This window comes from Liolophura sinensis, chromosome 8 (genome assembly GCF_032854445.1).
Source record: "Liolophura sinensis isolate JHLJ2023 chromosome 8, CUHK_Ljap_v2, whole genome shotgun sequence".
NCBI classification, from domain to species: Eukaryota; Metazoa; Mollusca; class Polyplacophora; order Chitonida; family Chitonidae; genus Liolophura; species Liolophura sinensis.
This window is the reverse complement of record NC_088302.1, coordinates 11,647,018-11,664,686: the sequence shown is the minus strand read 5'-3', so window position 1 is coordinate 11,664,686 and position 17,669 is coordinate 11,647,018. Positions and strand designations below refer to the sequence as shown.

Below are 17,669 nucleotides of genomic sequence, written 5' to 3'. Positions count from 1 at the left end.
ATGAGGAACATTCTCCGGCACACATGGGTTGGTGTGGAGAATGGTGGAGGTCTAGGTTTCAAAACAGTACCATACAGCTTGTATGCATATATGTACAAATCTACTGTAGGTCTTCCAAACTTCTGGCAGTTCTACAGGCCGTGCCTTTCAACAACCTCACCCTGTTCAGACTAACTTTTGTCACCTTCTGAATATTGCAGTTGTAACATGTTAGGTCGGCCAGGTAATTTACAGGTCAGCAGGTGATGCATATTAAATTACTTTAAAATGTGTCGTGTACTACGACATGCATGGTTGCAATATTTTTTTAAATTGTCAGTCTACATGTATATAGGCCTACTGATTTTTGTCTTTTTTTTTTTACAGTTTTGGAAATTTGAATCTACCCATTCTAAATTGGGATGTTTTTCAGGGTCTTATTAGATGAACGTCTCTTTTTAATAATTATAAATCATGATAAATTCTCAAAAAATAAACTTAAAATATTAAACATACATGTATATTAAATATAATAGAGTCAAAAACAAATGAGTCTTCCTCCACTTTTTACATCTTGAAGTTTCGAATTTTTTTTCTCGTTTCAAGGAATGAACAATAATAGTTTGTCAGACTGATTATATATGGGCGTTTCCATGGGAACAAATGGTCACTTTATAGACAACACATTTTCAAGCACAGATGTGAAAGAGTGCTGTGAACATGCAGTTATGCACAAAGAGAGATCGAAAAAGGATAATAATGCTAATCACTAGAATTTTATTTTATTACTTAATTGGTGTTTTACACAGCACTGAAGAATATTTCACTTATATGACGGCGACCAGCATTATGGTGGGATGAAACTGGGCAGAGCCCTGGGGAAGCCCACGATTAACCACAGGTAGCTGGCAGACTCCCCCTGGTGTATGACTGAAGAGGACACCGGCTGGGGTTGAACTCACAGCATGTGCATTAGTGAGAGGCTCGTGTGTTATAACAGTGTGTGGTAACGTTAATTAATTCCCAAGTGTGGGTCCATTTTCATAAAGTCATTGATGTTCATATCTAGTACAATTTACTTATACACATATAAAACTTTGTACAAAGTTTAGTTGACTCAGGATAGTTATTTTGTCTGGAAATTATGTATACATATATAGAACGTTGCACTTTTAATACTTAGACAATATCCCCTGGAAGTTGTAACTTATTTGATCAAAAGAATATGTAGACCAGGCTTCAAGAGAACAGGGCATGCTGCTGCATTTTGTGTGTATATGAGTATATATGTAGGGACCCTTTAAGTGTATTCAAGTGTTCAAGCCAGGTCAGGGCAAGTGTTGACTGGACTCCCATGGTAAGCTGACAAAGACAGTATATAATACTGGAGTATTTCTCAGACTTTGTATTACCACCGTTAGGGTTTAATACAAATTGTAACTTTGTTGAAGTCAAATATAACCATTTAAAATTGAGTAAGCCTATCTTGACTTTGTGTAGGTTTTTTTTTGGGGGGGGGGATTTTTTTTTTTTTTGGGCTTAATTTGTATGTACAAACTGATGTAAGAATTGCAACCAGACATCATATGGCTATAATATATGTACAGACTGTGAGAGGTGACCTTCATGTGTAAAACTGTACAGTGTAAAGTATGTAATTGGCTAATCTGGAGTGGTTGGTAATCACCGTAGTACAGGACACGTGAAACATACATGTACTTATATATGCATGTATTTTATGAATTACTGTGGTATCATTTATGCATTAAAAGAACATAAATATCTCAGCAGTCATCGTGCATCTGATCTAACATTCTGTAAAACAGCCTGGAAGCTTTAGAGACCATGTGGTTTCCTTAGTAACAGATGGCGTGAAAAAAATTAGAATCAGTGTTAAACAAATTGTTAGGGGTTGTACAATATCTTATAAAGTGCCGGATGATTTACATGCATGTTAAGATTGACATGAGGGGGATGTTCCAATGCTGATGCTCTGCATGCTTATTAATTATCGTATTAAAGTACCAATTTCATGACTTCAGTCCATTATGTATTGAGCTGAAGTTTTACATCCATGTGTCTCCTACAGGCAAGCCCTTTGGTAGCCTTGCTACTGTATCTAATTTTTTACTATATTTTATACCTTTTTTTTTCTCTTGCAGATGGGATATTTTGAATCGAATGGAGAAGAATATTTTATTGAGCCTGTGAAAGGTCACAAAGGTTCTTTGGATGAAGGTCATCCCCATCTGGTGTACAAGCGCTCAGCGATTCCTTCACACCTACGGGTATCATCAGCCAATAAGATCGAGGGAACATGTGGTGTCCAAAGTAAGTCTGGTGTTAAGCTGATCACATGTGATTTCCTTGTTTTCCTTTACAGTCTCTATGATTTTTTCATTATCTTCATTCACAAAAATGTAGGTGTACTGTGATGTTTTTAGCCTGTGCTCACCCGTTATTCATGTGCAATCAACATTTAAGGGCAGGCACTTCAAGAGCTATGTCATTAAACATAGAAGTTAAGTAACTCATCTGTGGGCAGTGATTAATTAAAAACTTTTTCCCGTTGAAAAAATCTGATGGAGGGAAATAAGCCATAAAGTTTCATTGACTTTACCAGCTTATCAGGCATTTATTTGGTTGTTATGCCCAGTTCTGGAAAACAAGTGGGTCCATGGGTCAGTGTTTTATGAGTCATTGGGTCTGATTTGCTTGTAATTTAAAAACTGCCCAGAGGAGAATCATGAAACCCACATCTTACATTGTGCACTACAAACTCTTGGGTTGGCTATGAAAATTTTGCATATTTAATAAATTCCCTGATTCTCATTGCTGGATTATTTCTTTGCATTAACTGCTCTGATTTAATTGTGCAGTTGTGGTTGGTGCATATCTTTTGGTCTATCAAACACATAAGACTCAATATGCTGCATGATTAACTGTGGTAGTTGACATTGATACTTGCAGTTTTAAATGTGTCTTAGCTGGCTTTGCTTTTTTCATGGTTAAGGTGTTAAAAAAAATAATGGATATAAAACTTCCAAACTTTAAGCTCTGACAGTTCCTCCAGTCTTGTGAGATAATATTATTCCATAGAGACTAGCTCGCATGGAATCTGCCATTTTGAATTGAATCTGGTTGTTATCAATGTCTGTCCTGGAGTGAAAGGTCAATCAGAAATCTTCTCATCTGAGCCCTTTGGGTCCCTAGCGGCCGATGATCTTCAGTATGCGGATGGCATTTTGGGGATGATTCTAATCGACAGTACTCTGTAGTTCCTCATTGGGTTTTGGCCCTGAAGAGAGTAAATGTATATGTAATTGTTCCTTTTGCTTTGGCCCCGGGTTGAGTATAAGTAATGTACCATGGAGGAGTTCATGGGAATGCTGTTGGAACTGTGCCAAGGTTTGTCTTGTAGTTTCTTGTACTGGAGTTACAGGGATGAAATATCTTACAAAAACACAAATAAATCATTTCCCTCGAAGGTGCAGATTTTGTCTTAAGACTTAGCATACTGGTACTAATAATATTCCTGGCTTTTCTGGTGTTTTTGTTATCTCAACCAGTTTTTTTTACTTGTTATTTACATGACGTAGATTTGCAAGTGGCTATAAGAAGATGAGGCCTTTTGATTGAGTTGCACCCTATCTGTATTAGACATGCAAGGCAATGTATTTTAGATCACTGTTTTTATATGGTTTGAAGGGTAAAGTGATCCTCAGTTTGGAAAATTTGAATATTTTTCCATGTAGGCCGTATATTTGATTGTGATGCAGATGCTTTTTCCTCCTTGTGGCTAATTTTTAAGAATATCTGTGACAGCTGTTTTGACCTTATGTTTCTTTCCTGGAATTAAATCTCAGTTGGTTTATGGGGAAGTGAGTTAACCACATTAACAGGTTAAAGGTTTTTTGAAAGGGATATTTCTGAGAGCTGTTAAAATTTACTTCCAGGGGGATTTTTGTGAGTATAATCTAGAACAGAGGCACCAAATTTGAATTTAATTGCTACTTAATTTACCATCAGTTCTATGAAAATGTAGAATAAAAATGCCTTTCTTATTGTTTATGTAACATAGTTTCCATTAGTCATGGATAAAAGTTGAATTTAGTCCGTTTGGATAAACATGTTAGGGTTAAAATGATTAGCTTTTGAGAACACAGCTTGCACTGGACTAAAGGGGGGAAAACCACACTCATGTATTTTACTCCTTTACACTGAATCACATCCCCTGTCATTGTAATCTTACAAGAAACTGACACCAGATATGACTCCCACCCTGTTACAATATTCTGACTTTGAAGAGACACCAGATATGACACCCTATCCCCTGTCTTTGTAATCTGACAATAAACTGACTCCAGATATGACTCCCCACACTGTTACAATATGCTGACAGTGAAGAGACACCAGATTTGACACCCCATCCTGTCACTGTAATCTGACAATAAACTGATACCAAATATGACTCCCCTCTCTGTTACAATATTCTGACACTAAAGAGGCACCAGATATGACACCCCACCCTACAACAGTATACTGACAAATCCTTGATGCTGAGATATGACGCCATTTCCCTGTCACTGTAATCTGATAATAAACCGAGACCAGATATGACACCCTATCTGTCACATTATACTGACACTAAACAGACACTAGAAATGACACCCCAACCAGTCACCCCAACCAGTCACAGTATACTCATACTAAACAGACTCTAGATATGACACCACTCTATCACAGTATACTGACACTAAACGAACACCATATATGACATCCTACCCCATCCTAGTGTACTGGGAATAAACAGACACCAGATGTGACACCCCACCCTGTCCCGGTATACTGATACTACGCAGACTGTAGATATGACACCCCACCCTGTTACAGTATACTGACACTAAACAGACACTAAATATGACACTCACCCTGTCCCAGTATACTAACACAAAACACACTGTAGATATGACACCCCACCCTGTAACAGTATACGAACACTAAACAGACGCCATATATGACACCCTACCCTGTCCCAGTGTACTAACCCTATAGAGACTGTAGACATGACACCCCACCTTATCACAGTATACTGACACTAAACAGACTGTAGACATGACACGCCACATTATCACAGTAAACTGACACAAAATAAACACTAAATACAACGCCCCACTTTGTCATACTATATTGCCACTGAAGTGACACCCAGCCTGTCACTGTATACTAACAATACATAGACACCAGACATCACACCCCAGTCTGTTACAATATTCTGATTCTGAATAGACACCAGATATGACAACCCACCCTGTTAAAATATTTTGACACTGACTCCAGATATGACACCAGGCCTTTGCCACAGTACATTGGCCCTAAACAGGCACTATGCCTTACAGATATGACACCCAACCCTGTCATAGTGTACTTGCACTAAACAGACACCAGATATGACACCCAACCTGTTACAATATTATGGCACTGAATAGACACCAGATATGACACCCCACCCTACAACAGTATAGTGACAAATCCTTGATGCTGAGTATCTAGAGAAGAAAACAGAAATACATGTATGATCACTTCATTAAAGTGATGTTATTGCAGAAAATATAGCAGCTGTTGGAATGATAAAATTGCATTGAACTTGATAATGCTTGTTATCACGTACATGTAATGTAGAAATCAGATATATGGGCTTAGCATCATTGACAATGCGATGGGAAAATACGGAGTATTGGATGTCTATGAGATGGTATGACACAGATATGACACAGACAGGAGAAGTTCACAGTAATCCCCTGATTGTATGGGACACATGTGATTGGCTGGTTTGATTAGACCACGTCTGTTTACAGAGGATGAGAGGTAATGGTAGACAATCATGCCACTCCAGACAAAACAGTTGGCAGATGGAGAAATGAGACCTCCATGAAAATAAGGCTGGCTCAGAGGGATGTAGGATGATTTTGGTATTAGGGTGGTTGAGTGCTTGGATTGACACTGAGCTGAACCCAGGAGTCAAGATGCCTAATTTAATGTCCAATAATACCCAGTGATCGTATCTGGTGTACATGGGAACTATAGACTGTATTTACCATGGGATTATAAACGCCGTAATTTGTCTGTTGTAACGATTAATTGTCATAGAAACGAATGGCTAGATTTTGTAGAATGTTTCAGAAGTTATTCTTTAAGAATTTTTCCCGCCATCATGGAGCAAAAACTTAAGAACTAACTTAAAATGTGCCCAGTTGTTTGCTAAGAGCCCAACTCGTGATGTAATGATGATAGACTGCAGAAAATTTGTTTGCTCTCAGAGAGAATTTTGGTGTGAATGTATGTTTACAGAATGGTGATGAAAGAAGTTTAATAGTTCACATACCTCAATGATTGTTTCTGTTATCTGAGTGAACCATGCAATCTGAGATCAAAAAAAAAATTCCTTTTAAGTTGTAATTTGAGCACTTGAATTTTTATCCTCAGCAGAAAATTTCCTCCAAACATAAAAGATCCCCTCAACGTTTATCTCTATGCACTAATTACTGCTAATTTGAGACAACATTTTTTCTTCATTGCTCATCTCTTCATCGTAGAAAATAACTCTTAAATTTCTAACACTTAATCAAGGACTTTAATGAATGGTGCCGAGTTACAGACATGAGCACACAGCAGCTTTTTAATTTTTATGTATAAAAGCAAATACAAACTAAAATGGATCTGCGAACAGCAGATCCTAGGCGGGGATCCCGGATCGGATCGATGACGTTTTCCCCTTTATGTCCTGTGGATGTTGACACAGGTCGAAGATTTTCAGCACACATAGAGTACGTGTGTAGCAATTTCCACTCAGTGATGTTCAGCTTTACAGCTGTAACGGTTCTCTCTCACCAGACCTCCAAATGTGGTGGGATTAGCGCTTTTTCGCGTTTTGATCGCAATTTGTGGCAAAACTATACGTCGCCGGAAAGAAATAAGTTCAGATTCATGATCAGGACGTCAAACTATGTTGGGTAGCATGCTTACAATGTTCGTGCCTTCATCCTAGTCGCAAATGCATTTAAAATGCATCATATAACATGGGGACGTCAAAGTGCCAAATACAGCAAATCGGCCTTTGGACAATATTTGAAGCACTGCAACTACCACATTTATTGACACACGTCCATGATTTTCCGCACGCCTACAGTACCCATATAGCCCTTTGTACTCAGTCATTTTCAGCTCCACCTCTGCAGCAGTTTCGTGTCACGTGACTTCCAAATATGGGTGAAAATTGCACTTTTTCGCACTTTCGCATAGCAATTGGCGAAAAAAAAAACGTGCGTCAGAGAAAGGAAAAAAACCCCAGATTTTTTTTTGGATGTCATCAGAACATCCAACTACGCTTAGCAGCCTACTTAAAACCTTGAAATTGACAACATTTTCATCGCCTGACAAATTGGCTAAGCTGGGATGGAACTCTGACATGACTGACAGGCATCAGTGGTAAGAGAAAAGAAAGAAAGAAGAAAAATCAAAGTTTGTACTTTCATGTCTCAATCCACGACCTGCCATGAACAGACTCACTGCTCTACTGATATCTAGGCCGTTGTTAGAAAGTCTACACCTGGACCAGGGCACATGGTGATGTCTGTCAATCACCCTGGCCTGGTTAGCATATAGTAAAGAAGACAAGACCTGCGTAAAACAAAGCTAACTTTTACAGGTCCATGTCGTTTGCTGTTGTAGTTAGAATTCTACGCCATCTAATAGAGTACTGTATAGCTGAATGTCATCCTACAACCGTTTCGGGAGATCACGGACAGTGCATCAGGTGAAATACTATAAACCCAGTCCAGTCCCCATCTAACTCCATGTTAAAGCAATAGGATTCCCATCTTTTTCTAAACAAAAATGGTGTTGTCATTTAAACGCTTCTAGCGAGAAAACTATTGATCGTAGCTCAAATCCATTGGCAAATGCTTGAAAGAGCATGTCTTGGGCTACAATTTGGTACAGGTTGCACATTTCTAACTCCCATAGTTCTTGAGTTACAGGTCATTGAAACTTCTTTTTAGTTTTTTGCTTATATCTCAAAAAGTTACACAGATATGCAAAAAATAAAAACAGATTCGGAATCAGCAGCTCAAGATACATCAAAACTTTTTGTGACGTCACAACTTCAGCAACCTGCGGATGGTTGTGGGTTTCCCCCGGGCTCTGCCTGGTTTCCACCCACCATAAAGCTGGCTGCAGTCGTATAAGTGAAATATTCTTGAGTACGGCGTAAAACACCGATCAAATAAATAAATAAATAAATAAAATTAATGTTTGTAAAATTATTGTAAAGAAATTTGGAGGTTTAGTGTATGGAAAAAGTGTCAGAAAGTGCAAACAATTTAGTTAGAGAGAATCTGATGGATTGATTTGCCAATATTCATGGAAATATTGGCATACCATGGGCATAGAAGTATCTGGATGGACTCCAGTATCTGGATGGACTCCAGCATGGTTGATATCATTATCAGTGTCTGGGTGATTCATGGTTTGTGTGAAGCTAGGATTTCTGTGGATTATCTTTGGCACCAAACTCATAAATATGCATAAGTGTGACATCATCTTGGTGAAACCAGGTCTGGTCAGTGTGGTTAGAAAAATGTCAGCATGACCTTGGGATGTAAAATGACAGGGCTGTATATCTACACTGATCGATTCCTTAACATACACAGTTAGAGTATATATACCATAGACAATCTTCACACATCCCAGTTGAGGAATGACAGTTTGGGTATGTGGGCGGTGGAGCCATGGGGATTAGCAGATTGATTGAATTGGGGGTAGTGAATGTGTGTTTAGTCCCACCAATAATTAGCCTCAAGCAATTACAGCAGGTATAGGGCCAGTTGGATAAAAAAAAAAGGCTTAAATGTCGTACAATTTCGGTTTTGGAATATCTCAATCTTCACATACATACATGTGTACACTATTTCTTCTAATTTTGGGGACACCAGTGGTCTGATTTTTTTAACCAATATACATGTAACTGTAGCAGGAATATTTTGTTTCTTTTTACTCACATGGTTAGACCATCTAATGAACAACATACTCATATCTTTCCTTTTCCAAAAAGCTGGGAAAGAAATGTAACATTCTGCTTTCAGCACAACTAATGTCTGTCTCAAAAATTAGAAGAAAATGTTTATGTACGTAAATTATGACTGGTGAATTACCTAAAATTTGAATTTGCAGAAATTGCTTGCAATGTATCTTGGGCCATTTGACATTGCCTTGCTTAGGAGTCTTAGACGACACCTGGACATCTTTTTGCTGGGGCACTCTGAAATTTTGAAAACATTCTACCTGCCTGGCATCATTTCTTGCAAACATGTAGACTGGAGATCAATCAAATATACATTAGTTATCTTACCAAAACAGTTTGGTCAATATCAGTATGAGTGTTTGGTCATCATGAACTGTGCTACATTATTACTATTAATTATTACATTGTGTTTTAAATCATTCTTTATAATGACGGTTTCTGCTCATCCCTTTAATACACGTTCTGTGACCAATTGTATCTAAATTTAAGAGCTGCCAGGCCTCAGTTTCCTCTTCAACACTTGTCTGCTTTTGTGTAATCTGATAGTTTAAGCAGCTTATAATTAACATTGCAGAAAATATGATACCCCAAACCACCTAAAAATTTTGCCCACAAAATGCCTCTGTAGAGGCAAATAAATGCAAATTTTCGGCGCTGAAACTTACAATTTCCCAGTAGAATATCATCCCACTTTCCAAGCAAATCTCAAATCACCTTTCTAAAATCAATAGAACTCTCAGAATCAAGAAATGTTAGCAAGTTAATCACGGACGAAATTTATGGTTAGTTTATAGGGTATATCAGCAAAACAATCCATAATCTGTAAACAGCTTGGACCTGAAGTTTCCTACACTGGAACCCAGGTTGTGCGTCATCCATTATGCATTCATGAGTGTGTGTGGGCGTAAATCCGTGTAAATTCACCCTAGAGATCTCTGTATGCCCACTGCATTAATTACTGTAACCATAGATTAACCGTCATTCTGTATCATCGATTTCTGAGAACAGATTTTCTCGCAACCACATCTGTAATTTAGGGTAAACTTTTTGTAGGCTACATAGCCTTTAATTCTGGTTTGATGGATTGTTTTATTCGATTACTGCTTACATTTTCAGTGAGTTTTAATGGTAGAGGAAACTGGACCAACCATAGTGAACGTCTCACCTTTCACCAAGTACTTCAAAAATGTCCTCCCTTCGAACCAGCAAAAGCGTGATTCTAGCATGAACATAACGCTCTTTCCAACTGAGCCAAAAATGAGGGCCCTAATTGCCCTTTTGGTTTGAATGATTCACCAGTGCAGCTTGATGTTTTTTTTTTATAAGATCAATGTATATCCCGAAAACCCATAGTTTTATATTGTTGCTGAATATGCATGTGTTTGGAAACACTGAAGTACTCAATGGTTTTACTTGTTTTATTTATTTTTACTACCATATGTATTTAATTATTGTGTTAATGGTGGTCATTTGTTAGGGTGAAGGAAAGTGGATGAAAGTGGAGTGCTTTGGGTAGACTGCCGACCTTGCTTGCTCTCATGAAGTATATTTTGAAACCTCACATTTATGTACCGGGGCACAGTTTTGAAAAGATGTTGTACATGTAGGATAATCGCACATATAAGACAATGGTACGCTAATAGTGACTTACAAAATGTTGTACAACAAATGTACAAGGAAAATATGTTGTGCACCACTTTGTGAAACTGGAGCTATGTATATTGATTCATTTACATATATGTGTCATTGTAGAAATCTCTGTTGTGCAAAACCTCTGTAAAATCGTTAAACTCATTTACATAATGAAAGGCAAAAGAGCCTGTAATTTCTAAGATTTTCACATCTCAGTCTTTCACTGCATGCCTAAACAGCTAAGTGACTGTGTGAAGTTATTTGGGAATTAGGCCTGAGCTTATTTTACCAGTAGAGTTGATTGGTTATACATTTTGACAGTCTGACTGAGTGTGAACGCTCTTGGGTTAAAGCATTCAGACAAGAACAGGCAGAACCATGGGGAGCTCTGTTAAGGGTAAAACCTTCAGTTGGCAACTGCATCACGTCTTGGCAACATTCCAGGAACAGACAATTTGATCGTTATATGCTTGATGTCTTGGTTTCATTTGATAGTGTGGTGCCATCGAAAACATTTGACATTTTCTGTTAACAAATAAACAATTTTTAGAGGAGTCTTTTACAAGGTTACAGTTGCACAAACTTTTATTGGCCTCTCTGCTGTGATGGTTTCAACGGGATCTGTTAATATTTGGGGCGTTGTTTCTTGCAGGAAGACAAAAAATGAGGACAGCTTTAGAATTGGCATCATAACTAGGAAAAAGCAATTATGTTTCCTTCGTTAAGATTCAGCTGGTCTCTGCTTGGGTCAGCCTACAAGGGAAACTTTTGGCTAGAGTCCTGAATTCAGTTATTTGAAAAAAGAGGCTTTAAGTGCGCTTCTGTGTCTGCAGAAGTGTTTGTACATGACTGTTACCCATGGCAACCATTGAAGATTTTGAAAAAATATTGTCTTTTGTGAACAACAGTTGGTGCCAGTGGTAAAGGCTAATAATGGGACATAGTTGAAGGAACTCAAACTGTGCAACACCCTTTATCCAAAGTATGTATATATATATATATATATATATATATATATATATATATATATATATATATATATATATATATATATATATATTACAGTGAATTACATGTACCACCATGTACTTATACTAAGGGTTTAGTTATAGTGTGTTAGCCCAGCGCAATCACTCAAGAACCCATTACCAGTATGATCTTTGTGAAGTCAAGTACAGCTCATGTTGTCTTCCTTTACAAGGACAGGTCTTCCAGCATGCTGTGGATGCTCCTGGGTTTCCTCTTGACTCTACTTGGTTTCCTTGGTTTCCTTGCTCCCACAGTAATGCTGGTCGCTGTTGTATGTGTGAAACATTCATGAGTACGAAGTACAACTCAAATAAACAAATGGCCAGCATCACACATGGTATGGGCTCATGACCAAACCTGCTGTCTGCTCTGATTGTTTTCAGTAGTTTGATACCTTAAACAATTGGTGGTGCTCTCTCGTGCAGTTATAGATATGTAGTAAGTGTGCTAGAGACCACTTTAATTCCATAAATATGATTTGTGTCAGATGTGGAAAAGTTTGCCAGCTAGCATAACTGGCCAAAGGTTGGTGCATTACTTCTGGCACTCTGGATTCCTCCACCCTATATAGAGACTGCAGTGGTATGTCTTCAGTGAAAAATTCTTGAATTTAGTCTCTAACAATATATCAATCAATCACTGTTTATAATATCCATGAGTGATGCAGAGCAGGGATGACTGTTTATATGTGGTCTATTTTGGCCCCATAGCATTTTGTCTTAAGTGAGGCACTTGCGGAATGGTGCAGCACTATGACCCAGGAGCGTCTCACCAATGTGATTGCCTTGGGTTCAAGTATGCTGAACTGGCAAGAATGAAAAAGATCTGGTTGGATCTGCATACACATGGCATATATACCCACATGTATACAAGCTGATGGAAGCAAACACAAATTAGAGGCTGCGTGAACTGGGCAGGTGTCATCAGTTGGTGTGCGTTAATTCTTGGAGCGCGATGCCCTCAGAGGCTCATGGACTCCACCCATCACGCAGAGAGGGTTTAGAGAGCAGCCTGACCCAGGGGAGCGCTAAATTAAGTGCCATCTCTTTCCAACCCACCCATCAAAGAGAAGTGGAAATAGGCAGAGGTTTACAAGAACCCTTAAAACAAGAGTTCGGATTACAGTTCAAGTAGAAATTAACACCACATGAGAATGCGCGTTGGTGCATGTCTGCGGCAAGTCTGCCTGTTTTCATTCACTCAATCGCGATTGTTCACAGAAGATTGTTCTGAAGTCAAAGCATAAATTTCTCATGGAGTGTTTTGGTGCTGTAGTTTATTTAATATTCATAGGTCAAATATGGTTAAAAAATTATAAAATAACACAAAATGCAGTTTTTTAACAATTAATTTAGTTAATTTATATTTGAAAGAACAAGTTGTACATGTATGTAAAATTTATGATAAGCTAATCTTGTTACTTATAAATGTTCAAAAAGAGCTGCAGTCCCAAAACATAAAACTTAAGATCAGTTTTGGCTGGTTAATTTCTAGACGTTTAGGCGCAGGTGGTAACTTAATTATACTTTTGTTTATTTCACCTGTTTATATTTTCCCTAGTTTTCAAGTTAACCATTATATGATGCATGAAGCTGTCAGCACTCAGAAGATCTGCGCACTATAACACACTTATTGCTGACGTCAAAGGAGGCGTTTTGGCAACCTATGACAACGTTTGGCAAAACAGCATTTATGGAAGCTAGATTCCTATGCCAGTTTTTGGCACAATTTTTCTGTTTTTTTTCTTTTTTCTTTTTCTCAATGTCAGTTCTGTCCAGCATGTGTGTTAAACTTGTACAATTTTTGGCTCTATTAATGCCGGTCTCCATTTTGCTCAGTCAGCTGTATATTGAATACTGTACATTGATGGACACTATAAAGCTTTCAGTAAACATGAACACTTAACTTTTCTTCGTTATTCTCAACAGCTACAGAAATGGGTAGCATTTTTTTCTGCACAGCTTTACAACCAAGTAGCTCATGCAGTACAGCTACAAATACACCGAAGATACATGAAAAACAGGGGCCCCTTTTCCAAAGCGCACATAGCGCTACGCACACGTAACTAAAATGGTGATGTAATACCTACTGTACTGGTTGCCGTGGTAGTTACGTCCATGTAAACGCTTTGCACAGGCTCCGGCTCTCAGTGGGAATGTACATACCAAAGAGACTCTGTTCAGCCTTTGTATTATGAACTAAAATTGCCATATCTGTTCCACTCCAGACCATGTGTGATGCCTGTTGGTTAGGTCATTAGAGTTACTGTCTTTAATTATCTCTTGTCATCACATTGCATTTGAGTGAAAAAGCAGGAGTATGAAACAAGAATGAAGTTTGTGTGGTGAAAATGAGATAGGGGAAGTGTGATAGAGTCAGTAATCACAGTGAGACATGGACATGCATTATATATCAAGCAGTATGGGTTAGGGATGGTTAGGTACAGAATTTCACCTAAGGTTTACCATTTTTAAAGTGATACATTTTACTTGATTTGTCCACTTCCTAGGGCCACTTAAGAGTTTTTTTGGAAAATTTTGATAGATTTCTTATCAGAAACACAGGTGTTAATTGGGTTCAAATGCTTCAGTTTTAAGGCCTCTATGTGCTTCGGAAAGGGCATTTTACATAGGTGAAATATGCTACAGTTAATACTGAAACTCTTCAACCTATTCAACCACTAAAGCACTTTTTTCAGTGGAATTGATGCATACAGTTATAATGCAAATGATGCTAAAAATGGTTTGTGTCATTAAAGATGCAGGCTTCATCAGATTGTGCAAATTTTTCCTCTTCCACCTATAGCTGTCCCTGAATGTTTCAAAGTGTTGATGGCAGAGCTGGTTGAAGAGGTTGAAACATTAGGGTATAAATAGTAACTGGTGCCAAAAGTTAAGGGGAGCAACTGTTATAGCCTGACCTCTGGGAAAAATGCTAGTTTATAGACTTAAGATTTAAGCATTTTCTGTGGGGAATTCTTGTCAAATATCAGATATATTTGTGCACATTCATCTCTCTCTGCCTTGTGAAAGATTTTATCATGGCCCAGATAGAGTGAAAAATGACCTGCATGATGATAAGTGTCAAAGGGAACAGTTATACAGGAAGCTGTGTCAAAAAGACAAGTAAACATGGCTGTAAAATCCAGGAAAGTCTGATAGTAACATAAAGGTCAAAATCGTGTGAAAAGAGTCAAGATCTCAGGCATGTTTATTATTATCAAAACAAAAATGATTTTCTCCTTATGCTTATTTATCAGACTTATCAAGAGTTTCTTCTGTGAATGTATCCTCGGATGTTGGAACTGGTTGCTATTGGATACCAGTGTTTGACTACATCAAGATAAAAGCGGTATAGAGTTTGGCGGAAATGAAAATGTAGCATTACGTGTGGAATAGCATGGAATCAATATCCTTTCCCAGGTTTTGATTTTTTATAAGCTGATATGAAGAGGGATTCATACTTTTGGGGAGTTTCTTTGTAATTTCTGAGTAAAACTGGTAAGAACATAGAGACATCATATCTCTGCTTTTATCATGATTTATTCCTTTAACTATATATTTAATTACTATTGATTAGTGTTTTATGCAATGCTGAAGAATTTTTAACCTAAACGACATCATTTAGGATTGTGGGTACAAAAAAAATGGCCTGATGAACTAGTAAGATGCCACACTTTGGTACAGGATCTTGACACACCCTCTGATTCGATTTAAAACAAAAAACTAAAAGGACCGGCATATGAACTCCTGACCATATTGGTGAAAGGCTACATATATTTGACTGCAGACTCAAACCAGTAGCTTTCTTGTGTCCGTGGGCCCCCCTTGGTTACAGTAGTCTTTTACCTTCATGAGGTGAGAATGTTCCAGAGGCACATATTAAGCAGGGTGCAAAGCTGTTTTTTTTTATTTGATCCAGCAATATTAAAAAACTTGATTGCTGTTTTTCATGTAAAAGTAATGTGAATATATATACATCTCAAGACATGAGGAAATGAATATGTTTATATTTGCAATTGAGTGGTTGCTAACCTCTTTTTGGAATGAAGGTACACGCACATTTCGTGCTAGCCATCCAATGTAGCCATAGTCACGTTTTTGATAATGTAGGCATTAAGTTTATTAAATGACTTTGCTCCCAGGTGACTATGAGGAAGAGATTCGGAAGAGGGAGCGGTGGGAGAGACATCGGCGAAACGTTGCAGGACGTAAAGGAGAGACGCGCGAGCATCGCCGACAGAAGCGCTCCATCTCTATTGAGAAGCACGTGGAGACCCTGGTGGTGATTGACCCTATCATGGTGAAATACTACGCCAACTCTGACCTGGAGACTTATGTGTTGACTATCATTAACATGGTGAGCGACATACTTAGAAAAAGGTTTTCTGCCTCATTTGCATACTGATCACGCTGATAACTAAAGTCAATTCATATTCGTCATTTTGTTGTAATGTTAATTTTTGTGATAAATTTGCAGTGGAATAAATGATGCCGCTAAATCACAGATTTATAGTTCTGTCAAGTGTTAGGAGACATGCACGATTATAAGAATATATTAAAGATAAGATATTCTTTTGTTCTATTTCACTCACTTAAAAGTGTACAGTATCAAAAGGGTAACTTTCAATTCAAGACCATTAAGTATGCCATCAGGTGCAACAATGAAAATGATTAAATGAGGATATCCAGCAATAAATGCTTCTTTATAGGTCTTTGAAGAAGTTCAAATCATCGGGAAAAACTTAGAACATGCAGAATATACATAAGTACTTTAACATTTATGCCATACATAGGAAGGTCCTCCAGCAACCAGCAGATTGTCATGGGTTTTTTCCAGGCTCTGCTCGGTTTCCTCGCACCATAATGCTGGCAGCTGTTGCATAAGTGAAATATTCCTAAGTTTGGCATAAAACAGCAATCAAATAAATAAATAAATTTAATATTTTTGAAAACTTGTGTTAGCTTTACATTACGTTTTGTTATAAATATTAAGGTACATGTGTAATAGTCTGCACATACAGTATGTTTTCTATAAACTTTGCATTAAGGTTTGTTGCAAATATTAAAGTAATTATGTTAATTTTGTATGTTCTTCATTTTTATCTGTCATTTGAAATTCTTAAAAGGTCTAAGAGGACTTTATCACTAAATCAAACAAAGAGTTATTTTATTGAGACTTATTACACAATCAAGTACACGCAGCATTTGTGCAATTTGATCAAAGTTTCAGAATAACACTTACCAAAGAGTAACTAATGTGTGAGTTGTGATATTTCACTCTTGACTATTCTTTAAATATATAATATCTTTACTTATTGAAGGTAGCGCAGTCAATTTACAATGAAACTGTTCTTCCCCAAGGCCATCACAGAGAAAACAATAGATAGGAAACATTCTTGAATTTAAAAAAAGTCCAATAAAAAATACATCAATATATATGAAACAAGGTAAAGCATCGTGTAGTTTGAAGGTACATATATTCATACATACAAAAAGCAACAACACAACCAATAATGCTTTCCCCACAAATGTCTGAACCAGCAGGAAAAGCAGGGTAGTGAGAGACGGCACATTTAATTATTTGTTTGAAGTGAACAACATTGTTTCCCACTTTCTTTTGTAAAACTACAACGGTGATCCAGCTGAAGACAGTACCTTGTTTTTAATGGAGCTGTGAAGGTGTGTCTGCAATTGTCCAATTAAGTTGTCTCTTTGTCAGATTTCTCTCCCTGCACCAATTAAGGTGAAGTGAATTATCTGTCATTTTGTGATTTATGCTCAGGATTTTATCGGCAAACCTGTAAAAGTCACTCTTTGAGTCTTCAGTAAAGATAGCTCTATCTGTGTGTAAAGTGACGTGTCTTGAACATTTTCTCTGTGATGCTGCTAATACCTGCCGACGACGGGCGAGTGTTAATTTAGGCGATGCTGTGCGTAATACCCAA

The 17,669-nt window shown here is 37.6% G+C and overlaps 1 protein-coding gene across 1 annotated transcript in view; it reads left to right on the top strand.

Annotated features, from left to right (window-relative positions):
• LOC135472774 (A disintegrin and metalloproteinase with thrombospondin motifs 7-like) overlaps nt 1-17,669 on the top strand; it is a 75,349-nt gene that overhangs the window by 35,998 nt on the left and 21,682 nt on the right. The window contains exons 3-4 of the mRNA XM_064752442.1: nt 2,142-2,310; nt 15,867-16,081. Coding sequence (XP_064608512.1) covers nt 2,142-2,310; nt 15,867-16,081 — 384 coding nt within the window. The remainder of the gene's footprint in view (nt 1-2,141; nt 2,311-15,866; nt 16,082-17,669) is intronic.